At 52.7% G+C, this 12,130-nt stretch overlaps 3 protein-coding genes across 4 annotated transcripts; 1 reads left to right on the top strand and 2 right to left on the bottom strand.

Moving 5' to 3' along the window:
- Nucleotides 1-627: 627 nt before the first annotated feature.
- On the bottom strand, nucleotides 628-2,353 carry BRK1 (BRICK1). The gene is made up of 2 exons (XM_048692902.2): nucleotides 2,162-2,353; nucleotides 628-937 (listed from the first exon to the last, which is right to left on the bottom strand). The coding sequence occupies exons 1-2, from the start codon at nucleotides 2,301-2,303 to the stop codon at nucleotides 813-815; spliced, it is 267 nt and encodes an 88-aa protein (XP_048548859.1). The 5' UTR covers nucleotides 2,304-2,353; the 3' UTR covers nucleotides 628-812.
- A 2-nt stretch (nucleotides 2,354-2,355) lies between these two features.
- Nucleotides 2,356-5,284, top strand: LOC125528419 (pentatricopeptide repeat-containing protein At5g66520-like). Of its 2 annotated transcripts, none has more exons than XM_048692901.2 (2): nucleotides 2,356-4,502; nucleotides 4,756-5,284. In XM_048692901.2, the coding sequence occupies exon 1, from the start codon at nucleotides 2,512-2,514 to the stop codon at nucleotides 4,048-4,050; it is 1,539 nt and encodes a 512-aa protein (XP_048548858.1). In that variant the 5' UTR covers nucleotides 2,356-2,511; the 3' UTR covers nucleotides 4,051-4,502; nucleotides 4,756-5,284. The 2 variants fall into 2 exon arrangements, with proteins under 2 accessions (XP_048548858.1, XP_048548857.1); XM_048692900.2 differs by having other exon boundaries at nucleotides 2,356-4,662.
- A 68-nt stretch (nucleotides 5,285-5,352) lies between these two features.
- On the bottom strand, nucleotides 5,353-7,957 carry LOC125528418 (phenylalanine ammonia-lyase). Its single transcript, XM_048692899.2, has one exon. The coding sequence runs from the start codon at nucleotides 7,667-7,669 to the stop codon at nucleotides 5,546-5,548; it is 2,124 nt and encodes a 707-aa protein (XP_048548856.2). The 5' UTR covers nucleotides 7,670-7,957; the 3' UTR covers nucleotides 5,353-5,545.
- Between the last annotated feature and the right edge of the window lie 4,173 nt (nucleotides 7,958-12,130).

Below are 12,130 nucleotides of genomic sequence, written 5' to 3'. Positions count from 1 at the left end.
ACTCACAGCTCGCTTTGCAGTCTTCTTTGCCACATTGTACTTCTCTATGTTGTCTACACTCCTATCCAGATGTAGGCATCTGAAACAATCTTTTTTTTCTCCCTGATAGCCTTCTAAGCATCATCGTTCCACCACCAGATATCTTTAGCTTCGCTTCTACTTCACTTGGTCACCCCCAAACTCCTCTGAAGCCAGCTTACGAACAACATTTCTTCTCCTTGATAGCCACCTTACGAGTGCAAGTCACCATCTCCGTCCACATTTTGTTTGCATCACCTTCTTCCTCTCAAGGGCACTCCTAATAGCCCTCTCCTTCAACTCATGAGATGCCTCCCAATAGTTAATATTGAGCAGAGGAAAAATAACTCCAACTAAAACGCAATTTTGTAAATTCATTTTATGCAATAGGAGTTAATATGAGCATTTAAATAATTCCCTAAAACATTATTCCAATGAACTCCAAATGATGCATATATGCGATGTATATGAATGACATGTTAACATTCAAATGAATGGCATGTTAACATCCAAAATTTGAAAATTGGGATGTTACATGTCACCAGCAAGCGTTGGTAATCAGGGGGACTTCTTTTATTAACTGTGCGTAATAAAACATATAGAAAGATATGTAATCAACATCTCAATCAATTAATTGTAGTACATGACACGTACAAACATACATACACATAGACTGATTGACTGCACACACACAGGAAACACAAACACAAAGCCAGAATGCTCCTCTGAAACGTCAGTAAGCTCTGCAGCTGCAACTCCGCGTGCTAGCACTTTTTCTAGATAATTAGGCCTAGCTAGTTGTTGAAAACGGAGGGGTTGGTGGTGGCGCTGCTCACTTGGACCTCCAGCACCTCCAGCTTCCGCTCCAGGCTGTCTAGTTTCTCGTTCAGTGAGGCCAGCTTGCTCTTCGTCGTGGCCTCTGCAAAATGAACGCATCAGATTAGCAAGGTCCTGAATTATCTGCCCGTGCCTTCCTTTTGCTTTTGCGTACTTGTAGTCCACATCCCCAAACTTGAGTGTTTTTTTTCTTCTGTTTTCTAGGTTTTCCTTTTGTTTATTGGTTTTCGCTCAGAGTCAGGCATTGGGGGTTTCGGCCCAGTTTCCCTTATAAACCGGGTCACTATGTGTTTTCTTTTTCTATATCTTAATGAAATTGGCACACTCCTGCTTTAACCGCCAAAAAACAATGCCGAGGATGAATAAGAAAGCAACAAATAAACAGACACGCATGGTTGTTGATTTGCTATCACAGTTCAAACGTATCCAACCTACTACTAACTCTGTTCTTCCCACAAGTTTGAGAGCCCAATCAACATTCCGGGGCAGTAATAGCATACCACGCAAAACCAGTCACATTCTAGTTACATGATATAACTGTGCAGAACTAGTTGAAATCGGTTTCCCATTACCCACAGCTAAGGGGTGAACTAGTTACACCTCTGTGTTGATGCTGTTCGCTGTTTCCGGCGATGGTTCCATTGTCTATTTTGTGAGGCAAGAGAGTTGCTACTTGGTCAACAGCAAAATCACATAATGCATTTTTTTTCTTGAGACTGGAAGCACAACCGTCCGGCATCTCCCTGGTTTGCTGCAAACACATCCCTAAAAATACATTATCAACGCGTGTGCCAAGAAGAGATAAAGGATGTAGCACATACTACAGCAGAACTTTGTTGATGGCATTCCCTATTTCTAGCAATGGTTCCACTGTAGTATTTTTCTTTTTAGTCAAGAGAATTTCTACATGGTCAGCAGTAAAGTCACAGAAACTAGCATTTCTGGTGATTATTAGTTAGAAGGGGCAAAGCACCGTTGCAGTAACGGGCAATTCAAGGCTGACTGAACCAACCTCATCGGCAACATGCGTGAGGAAGTCGGCTATGGCAAATACGGGCCTGTGCAGTCATGGAGGCGGATGCAGCAGGGCATATCATCCATGAGGAAGATCTTGTCCTGGGCGCGAGCAGGTAGGTAGCAAGATTCTAATTCACCCATGCGTGGAATAAATCACACCTAGAGGCGGGTGGAAGCGGTAGGGGCTAAGATTCGATCCAATCCAATCCAATGAGGCAAGCAAGCGAGCAGACGGGTGGGGGAGGAGGAAGGAGATGCAGGGAGGGAAATGGGGATCTGGGGGGCGCACCGAATCGGAGGAGGAAGTCGAAGAGGCGGCGGACGTTGAGGGAGATGTTGGAGATGAACTCGCGGTTCTCCCAGTCTGCCTGCACCGCGATCCCCACGTTCACCGCGCTCCCCATCCCGCCCCCTTGCCCCGCGCGAGCCATTGCTTCTCCTTCGTCTTCCTCCCGCTCGCAGGACGCTCGGCAATTGGCTCCCCTCCCCACCCACTAATGGAGAAGAAGTCGCTTCTGTCCTTGGTTACTTACCTTCCACTCTACGCTTCGGTTGGGCTGGGTCCGTGGGCCGGCCGGCAATCTACTTCCACATCCTCTCCTATAAGGGCCCAGGCCCACGTATCATTCGGTCGCAGCCATGGCGCTGCGGCTGCTGTCCCACCCGTCGCTCACGGCGGCGCAGCTCCGGCAGCTCCACGGCCACCTCCTCACCTCCTCCCTCCTCGGCGACCGCTACCTCCCAAACATCCTCCTCCGCGGCCTCCTCCCGGACGCCCCTCTCCGCGCCCTCGCCCTCTTCCCCCGCCTCCGCCGCATCCTCCCCGCATTCCTCCCCAACAACTACACCTTCTCCTTCCTCCTCACCGCCTCTATCGCCACAGCCATCCCCATTCCCTCGCCGTCGTTCACCTCCTCGGCCCACACGCAGCTCATCTGCGCGTTGCACGCGCTCGCCGTGACGCTCGGCTGGGACGCGCACGCTTACGTCTCCAACGGCTTCATCCACGCCTACGCCTCCCGCGGCTTCCTAGACGCCGCGCGCCGCGTCTTCGACAGTGCCGTCCTCGCCCGTACGGACGACGTCTGCTCCTGGACCTCGCTTCTCACGGCCTACGCCAGGGCCGGGCACAGGGACGACGCACGCTCCCTGTTCGATGGAATGCCGCACAAGACGCCCATCGCCTGGAGCGCCATGCTCAGCGCCCACGTCGGGGCAGGCGGCTTCGTGGATGCGCTCGAGGTGTTCGACATGATGCTCAGGGCTCGTGTCCGGCCCAACAGGGCGGCTATCGTTGGCGCACTGGCTGCATGCGGTGGGCTCGGGGCGCTGGAGCAGGGCCGGTGGGTGCACGCTCTCATCACCGCTACCACCGGTAGGATGGATGCGGGGGTGGCTACTGCGCTGGTGGACATGTATGCTAAGTGCGGGAACCTAGACTCGGCAAGGCAGGTGTTCGCAGCCATGCCGGAGCCCGAGCGCGACGTGTTTGCTTACACGGCCATGATCTCGGGGCTCTCGGACCACGGTCACTGCCAGGAGGCCGTTGAGCTGTTCGGCCAGATGCAGGACCAGGGGGTGCGCCCCAACGAGGTCACCTTCATCTGCGTCCTCTGCACTTGTGCCCGTGCCGGCGGCGGGCTTGTCAGCGTCGCTAGGGAGATCTTCCAGAGCATGTCTGCCGTCCACGGCATCGAGCCCGGCGTGGAGCACTATGGGAGCCTGGTCGACGTGCTCGGCCGTGCCGGGATGCTTGCGGAGGCCGCGGCTGTGGTGCGGGCAATGCCGATGCGGCCCGACTCATACGTGCTAGGTGCGCTGCTCAATGCATGCCGGGTGCACGGTGGTGACGGCGTGAAGCTCGGAAAGCAGGTTGTGGAGTGGCTAGCGGAACTTGGGCTCGACCACAGCGGCGTGCACGTGCAGCTGTCCAACATGTACGCCTGCTCCAGCAAGTGGGAGGACGTGGTAAGGATCCGGTTGGTGATGGAGGAGAAGAAGGTGGCCAAAGTGCCCGGCTGCAGCATGGTCGAGGTCGATGGCGTCGCTTGCGAGTTTGTTGCTGGCGACCGCTTCCTTGATCCGTGCATCAACACCGTCGTCAGAGGGCTCGATCAGCAGCTCAGGCTGCTTGGCCATGACTACCGTCACCTCGAGGAGCTATCCAACTTGGCGTAGGTTTAGAGCCCGTTTCCGTCTCAGGTCGCAGCCGTGTCTTGCCTCTTATAAGTTGGAACACCACATTGCAGGCTCGTACCACAAATACACATGGCAAACATTGTTCAGCCGAAAGGGGCGCAGATCCATTGCTCATATGACATGCTCATGGAGATTTCTCCTACCTGCCGGCCAAGACGCCGAGTTGGTCAGCGACTTCCGCAGCTTGACATGCTCTCATCGGATACCTTCGTGGAGCTTCACCGCTGGCGAGCCAACAGGCCAGGCCAGCTGAAGCCTTTCTTCAGTACTACCGCCGAGACCTCTGAAGGGGAATCCTTACAGAGATGTATGGAATGATTACCAAATGCGATTTATCTCCACGGTTTCCTTCAGGCATTTAAGAAGTTGATAAAGAGACTAATGAGCTGGAAGACACAAGGCAGATTGATCCCCGTAGCATCGACTAACAGGTTTTCATATGTTTGTTTTTCTGCAATTCCGGTGAAGTGTTGTGGCCGAATGCTTCCATCTCACTGGCTTAATGTGCCAGTTTGTCAGTTACCATAATCAGAAACTTGTCAAGTTCTTCAGCACTTATTATAGAAGAGAAAACACTTCTAAAAGAAAACAGTGAGAAAGCACTTTTCGACTTATCCTTCAGTCGTCGACCTATCTTTCCTGCAGTTCATCCTAACTCATGTTTCTGACACATTTTTTCGTCAGTTTTGGTTTTCCTCAGATTACTAGCAGCTACCTGGAGATGTCACAGTGGTGCTTTCAGCACGCTACCCTGTTCAAATGGTGGCGTCCTAAGTGCAGATGATGGTGTTGAGCAGCTCGGTGGAGGACCTCCTCAAGATGTCTACTTAGTTTTGGAGTTCTCCATGTTAGTGTGACCTTGCTGTTCACAGACAACCACTACGACAGCACCTACCCATAGATCTCCCGTGCGGAAATTGAACAGATTTTTGTCTTCCAGAAATGGAACAGATTTTTTGCTAGGTTATGCGATGATCGAAGCAGCTAGGGTGTACTACACTGATTCTTCTGTTGGCACATACTGCTAGTACCAATGGATTGATCAGTTGTCATATAAGGATAAGAAAACATAGATCTGATTAGTTTCTGTTACTGGTTCGTATGTACTACTGCACTAAACTCGTGTGTATATCCTCTCGTGTCTATTGTTGTTTCTTTGTATCACTTCTGGCAATCTTGCTGTGCCTGAACATGTATGATAATCTAATTGTTCGATGACTTGCAATGCAATGTGGTACAGCAATGTACTTGTTGATACCGCAATAGACTGGCTTCTTTGGATTCATTTCAACAACTTGAACATTTGTCATAAAAATTTATACCCTGTCACTTACAGCATCAGAATCTCTAGGCTCTAGCTCCGGAAGAACGTTGCATGCATCAACGCTTTAGAAGAGGAAAAGTAAAATAAAATCAAACAACAGTATTATCAGTTTCTAAAATTCTGAACCAAGGCTTCTCTTCATCTCCTTGATTAGCAGATAGGCAGGGGCTCGCCGTTCCACTCCTTGAGGCACTCCAGCAGAGCATCGAAGTGCTTACCCTGGTTCATGGCAACGAACACCTTGTCCACCTCCTCGCCAGGTGACCGAGTCTTCTCTCCGGTCAAGTACACTGTGCCCAGCTCCTCGCGCACGAACCGGTATAGAGGGTATGACCGGCAGTCTACGATACGGTTTGGTTCTGCAGCGGTGCCATTCTCCACTGCACCTCTAGCAGCCTCAACCTCCTGAGGTAGTGTTGCACAGAGCTCCTGCTCAAATTTGGCAACCTTGGCAAACACCGAGGTTTCCACGGTGCACTCAGCCTCGCCATTGGCCAGGGCGTGCTCAACCAACACCGCGCGCATCTTCTTCATGAGAGGGTAGTTGGCGCTGCAAGGGTCGTCCGCATACGCGAACACCGCCTCACGGTCGATAGTCTGGAGCAGGTCCTTCTCACAAAAACGTGTGTTGTGGAGGCCACCCATGTCATTTGTAATCAGGGTCTTCCTAGCCACTCTTGTGACACAATTCTTGACGGCGTTCTTGACATTCTCCTCAAGGTGGCGCAGGTCAATGGCTTGGCACAACGCAACCAAAAATGTAGAGGACATGAGCTTCAGAATGTCGATGGCCTCGGCAGTCTTCCGGGACGAGATTAACCCGAGGGAGTTAACATCTTGGTTGTGTTGCTCTGCGCTCTGGACATGGTTGGTCACAGGGTTGCCCAAGAATTGGAGCTCTGAGCAGTACGATGCCATGGCTATCTCGGCACCCTTGAAACCATAGTCCAGACTTGGGTTGCGGCCACCAGAGAGGTTGGAGGGCAAGCCATTGTTGTAGAAGTCGTTCACTAGCTCCGAGAACTGGGCAAACATGAGCTTGCCGATCGCAGCAATGGCAAGCCTCGTGTTGTCCATGGACACACCGATTGGTGTGCCCTGGAAGTTGCCTCCATGAATTGCCTTTCCACGAGATACGTCAATGAGTGGGTTGTCATTGACGGAGTTGATCTCGCGCTCGATCGACTTCGTCGCTGCACGAATGACCTCAATTTGAGGACCGAGCCATTGTGGTGATGTGCGGAGAGCATATCTGTCTTGCTTTGGCTTCATCAATGGGTCGAGCTCACCAAGTTTCTTCGCGAGCATCATGTAGGAGCTGCCCTCCAGGATGTGCTCCATGATGGCTGCAGCCTCGATCTGTCCGGGGTGGTGCTTCAACTTGTGTGTCAGGTGGTCGGTGTACTCTGGCTTGCCGTTCATCACTTCACAGAACACAGCCGACAAAACTTCAGCAAGGACACCAAGGATGTTTGCTTCAAAGAGAACAATGGACGCGAGCCCGGAGCCCACCGCCGTGCCATTAACCATAGCAAGGCCTTCCTTGGGCTGTAGCTCGAAGAAGCCGTGTTGGATACCGGCGATCTTAAATGCCTCGGCAGCATTAACTTTTGTGCCATCAGGAGCCACGGCCACGGCATTCGGGCGGCCGGTGACAAGTCCCGCGATGTAGGAGAGCGGGACGAGATCGCCGGAAGCGGTGATGGTGCCCCGGAGCGGCAGGCACGGTGTCACATTGGCATTGAGCAGCGTGGCGATGGTCTCGAGGATCTCAAAGCGGATGCCGGAGTATCCTTGGAGCAGGGTGTTGACGCGGACAAGCATCGCCGCGCGCGTGGTGGCCGCGGGCAGCACGTGGCCGTCGCTGCCGGTGCCGAACGCACCGGCGTTGAGGAACCGGATGAGCTCCCTCTGCAGAGCGCCGCCCTCCTTGGTCCTCCGATGGGAGGTGGCGCCGAAGCCGGTGGTGACGCCGTAGCTATCGGTGCCGTTGGCCATGCTGGTCATGACCCAGTCGCTGCTCTCCTTGACGCGGCCGCGGGCGGACTCGTCGAGCTCCACCCTGACCCCGTCGGCGGCGGCCACCGCGGCGACCTGGGCGATGGTCAAGCTGGCGCCCTCCATAACCACCACCGGCCTGCGGTACTCCTCCACCATCCGCTTGACGGCGTCAAGATGGCTCCCCGACAGCTCCTCCGCCGCCTTCCCCCAGTTGAGCGGGTCAGCACTCGGCGGCTTGGCCACGCACAAACCGTCGCTGCCATTGGTGGCCATTGGTTCGATCGACAATTTGCCTTGAAGTCTCGATGGAGCAGCTTGAGTAGGGACTGGTGGTGTTTACTGTATCAGCTCGATGATGTGTGGAGTAGCCTTGTGAGAGAAGAGCTCGTTGGAGTAGGAGAGGCGGGGAATGCTCTTCTTGGATGGCAATGGAGGCGAGGGAAGGAGTTAAATAGGTAGCGCAACCATGGTGGGTGGGGAACTGGGGATTGGTGTGGACTGTGACCGGAATGGTGGTGTTGACCGCTGGACTTGGCCGGGTGAGCACGAAGGTGCGGTTGATGGCCTCGTGCGTGCGCAGTAGGAAGAAGACGAAGAATAGGCAGCTGCTGCGACAATGGGATACTAGTATAGTATGAGGTGCTATGCGAGGGGAACGCACGAGGCGACGCTGCACGCGCTTGCTACTAGATGCTAGCTGATGGCGATGATAAAGTCCGTTATGGAGACTTCGCGACGAGCTCCAGCGTCCAGCCTCTTATACCCAGCTAATTAGGCCAACTCTAACACGCGATCTCATCCTGTTCGTCCGCGTCCGTTTAGAGGTAAATGGACAAAGCAGGCCTTCCAACGCGTGGCTGTAAACAGACCATCGTCCGTTTTCTGTCCGTTTTTGATCCATTCTCGACCCAAATTTGAGACGAGTTTGCGGTTGAATGGACAGCGTGTAGCGCCCTTGTCCTTCCCTGGCCCGCCCGTCGGTGGCACAGCCGGCCAGTTTTCCTCTCTTTCCACCAAAACCCTCCCACGCCCCGCCCTCCACTCTCCCGCGCCACGCCCTCCACTCTCCCGCGCCCCTGGCCTTGCCCCTCCCTCCATCCATCATGGCCGACGATGCGAATCCCGACGACCCACCACTTGCCGCCCGGCCCGTGGCGAATAAAAAGAAGCATGTGAAGAAGCCTCGGTCGGAGCTCACGCCAACGGAGGCCGCCAAGCTCGACAGGGAATCGGCCAAGAGGAGGGACCGGCGAGCTGTGGAAAAGGAGAAGAAGGCCGCCGCGCAGTACGCTTCCAAGTGTGCCCTGCGGCGTGCGATGCAACACCGGGTCGAGCTCGACGACAAGGAGTCCATCGTCTCCAAGGTGCACGCCTTCCTCATGATGGGTATAGGCCGTCCCACGCCGGCCAAACTCTCGGCCGCGGCCAGGACAAGCTCCTCGGCCCATCGACCGCCACAGCACCATTCCCCGAGCTCGTCCGTCTCACACGACACGCCGGATGTTCGTGCTCCGCTGCCGCACGGCCATGGGCAGACGCGATTCTCTATGTCGTCGAACTGCGTGGTGGTCGATCCGACCACGCCCGCGAGCGTCATCGACCTCAACATCATGCCGGGGTACAGTGGTGCTGGCCATTGTAAAGACGGCGCGCAAAGGAAGCAACCCCGATCATTCGTGTCGGCTCACATGGCCGGCATCCTCAAGTTGTTCGACGAAATGCCACCACCGACGCAAATGTCGACGATCAACGACCCTTACTACGCCTCGTTCATGCAGAACGTCATCTTCGAGGGCCGTGGTGAGGCGTTCCATGTCGACGGCCAAGAGCAAGCTTTTGATGCCGACGCGACCCAAAGCCAGGACAATCGTGGTACCTATGATGACTCTCAGTTCGGAGGCCATGTTGATGATGGTGAGGACGACCATGGCAACTCGTGGCATGAAGATGATGACTTGTATTATGAAGATGAAGAAGAAGAGGTCGACATTTTCGTGGAGCCATTGTTGTTTATCGACGAGCTCACTCAAAAGGCCGAAGCACAAAAGATGAGGAAAAACATTCGCAAGGGATCATATACCCAAGCTGAGGACACTTTGATTTGCGAGAGTTGGGAGGAAATCGGCCAAGATCCAATCAAAGGTGCTGAGCAAAAAGGAGCCATCTTTTGGACAAGATTTCACAAGAACTTTCATGAGCGAAGAAAGTTTGCCCCCTACCAATTCACAAGCACCCGCGACATCAATTCAATCCAAAAAAGGTGAGGATTCATCCACGCAACAAATATTGTGCCGCGCTTGAGAGCGTCCAAGCCAGTCCCGTGAGCGGCCTAGGCCTTGGTGACTTGGTATGAACCTCTCTCTTTTCCATCATGCGTCCATTCATGTTGGCATGCCATTTAAGTTTCATGCATTCTATGTCCTTTCATGTTACGATTGTGGCCGCATGTTTGATTGTGTAGGCATTTCAATCTTTGGAAGCCTTCAAGGCCCGGCACAAAGACAAGCCATTCACTCTCACGCGTTGTTGGGTGCTCATCAAAGATTGCCCCGAGTTCAAGGACCAATACAATGCTCTTAGGAAGAAGAGAGGAGAGAAGGCGGCGGCCGTGGCTGATGGGGAGACGTGCTCAAGAGGCCGAGGGGCAAGACAAGCTCGAAGTCTGACGAGAAGCATGATGCGTCTTCCATAGCCTTGCAAGGAACTTTGGAGGATATGATGAGCCAAAAGGAAATGCGGAAGGAGAGGAAGAGCAAAGGGAAGGAGGAGCAAATGAAGATATACCTAGATTTTCAAACCAAGAAGCTTGACAGGGAGGAGGCCATGTAGAAGAGGAAGCTTGAGATCGAGGAGGCTGCTCAACTCAAGAAGCTAGAGATCGAGGCCACCAATGCCGGCACAAAAGTCAAGGAGGTGGCACTAGCGTTGATGATCGTCGACAAGAACAACATGTCACCGGAGAGGAAGGCTTGGTTCATGAACCGGCTGAAGGAGATGTTCGCCCACGACGACCTGATCTAGGTGAGACCTCGGCCGCGATGGCGGTCCTTTTTGAAGGGTGGCTCCTGTGCCGCCCGCTGACTTTATTGCCGGCGACAAAACTTGTCCCTTTTGAAGGATGGCTCGTGTGCCGACCTCTGACTTTGTTGCCGGCGTGAAACATGTCCTTTTTTAAGGCTGGCTCTTGTGCTGTTTGCTGGCTTTGTTGCCGGCATCAGACTGTAGGCCGCCTGCTGTGTTGCTGACCGACGTGAACTAGTGCAAACCGCGGCCGCAGCTTAAATATTTGGTTTTTCACTTTTGCATGCACGTGGACAAGATGCGGCCAAAGATGCAGCCGTGCGTTGGGAAACCGGCCGACGCAAATCTAAATCCGGACAGACACGGCCCATCCCCACCTCAAACGGACTAAATTCAGACAAAATAGACGTCTCTTTGGGGTCGTGCGTTGGAATTGGCCGTAGCAGCAAACTTGTCCATCGGCACGAGCCTGGATGTTTTACATGATGGAAACTCTCGATCGTGTAAAGTTAACAAAATTGATAGTTACTATGTGAGCGATTTGGTATGCACGGAGACAGCTCCTCCATGAGGGAATACATCAAAGCCCATATGAGACGCACAGGTTTGTGCTAGCATACATAGCTGACCTTGATCAGCTCAATCCGGTGCAGGAGACACATAGAAGGACAGATAAACCAATTGCTAGACAAGCTTCCAGATGGGTTCCACCACGAGAAGGAAGTGTGAAGATCAATGTAGACGCGGGAGTTTCGGAAGGGACAAACACGGGGACAGCAGCAGCTGTATGTCGGAACCGGGATGGTGTTTATTTGGGCTCATCAATGTTGGTAATTCAAGGGCTAACGGATCCAACTACACTAGAGGCAATCGCTTGCAGAAAGGGTTTGTCTTTGGCGCAGGATCTTGAAGAGAATCGTCTACAGATCGCTTCGGATTGTAAGCAGGTAGTAAACCATATCCATCAAAGAGCGGGAGGCGATCATGGCACTATTATTAGAGAGATCTTACAAACTTCTACTTTATTCACGTCTTGTAATTTTTCTTTTGAACCTCGAGAGTCGAATTATGAGGCTCATAGATTAGCCAGGTTTGGTGTCTCGCTCCCTGCTGGTAGGCATATTTGGTTGGGCATCCAGCATGACCCAATTGTAATACCTATGCACATTTCAGTTGATCAATAAAGACCTAGGGAGTTTTTCTCAAAAAAAAAAAAGCAAACTTGTCCATCATTGTCCCACTCATTTCATTTCAATCAGTAGGTGATGTGTCCAAGTCCAACAAACTCTCGTATGATTAGGTATAGAGCGGAGTTTTGCGAGTTGCGAATTTTTTGGGACATAGCCTTGACCGTAACTAGAGGGCGGCAAGGTTCACACAAGAGATATCTGAACGAATTTGACTTATTCCAACATGTTAATTTCCTTGGTAAGCGTCCAGGTTAGGTTGCCACTCGCAAGGATTCTCACATATGCGTACCCACGTGCTTAAGCGTTCAACTTTTTTTCATGTATACAGTATACATATAATGTGTGTGTTGTTTATTACTGTCGGGTTTTTTTTGCAGGTTATTACTATCGTTATCAGTCATGCATCACATGCTTAATTATGCGTTCGGCCGTCAGAACCACCGAAGAGCTAGAGTCTGCTACACTTGCTGCGACATGTGGCCGACGGGCTTTACTAATGTAAAGCTGTTCCCGCGAACTATAC

The sequence above is a fragment of the Triticum urartu genome, chromosome 2A, assembly GCF_056163025.1.
Source record: "Triticum urartu cultivar PI428250 chromosome 2A, HENAU_Tu73, whole genome shotgun sequence".
In the NCBI taxonomy this organism is placed as follows: Eukaryota; Viridiplantae; Streptophyta; class Magnoliopsida; order Poales; family Poaceae; genus Triticum; species Triticum urartu.
This window is presented reverse-complemented; position numbering and strand designations above follow the sequence as displayed.

Coding starts and splice junctions, on each gene's coding strand:
- BRK1 (XM_048692902.2), bottom strand. CDS start 2,303: ATGGCTCGCGCGGGGCAAGGGGGCGGGATGGGGAGCGCGGTGAACGTG. Junction 938..2,161: donor CGACTTCCTCCTCCGATTCG/GTGCGCCCCCCA, acceptor TTCATTTTGCAG/AGGCCACGACGAAGAGCAAG.
- LOC125528419 (XM_048692901.2), top strand. CDS start 2,512: ATGGCGCTGCGGCTGCTGTCCCACCCGTCGCTCACGGCGGCGCAGCTC.
- LOC125528418 (XM_048692899.2), bottom strand. CDS start 7,669: ATGGCCACCAATGGCAGCGACGGTTTGTGCGTGGCCAAGCCGCCGAGT.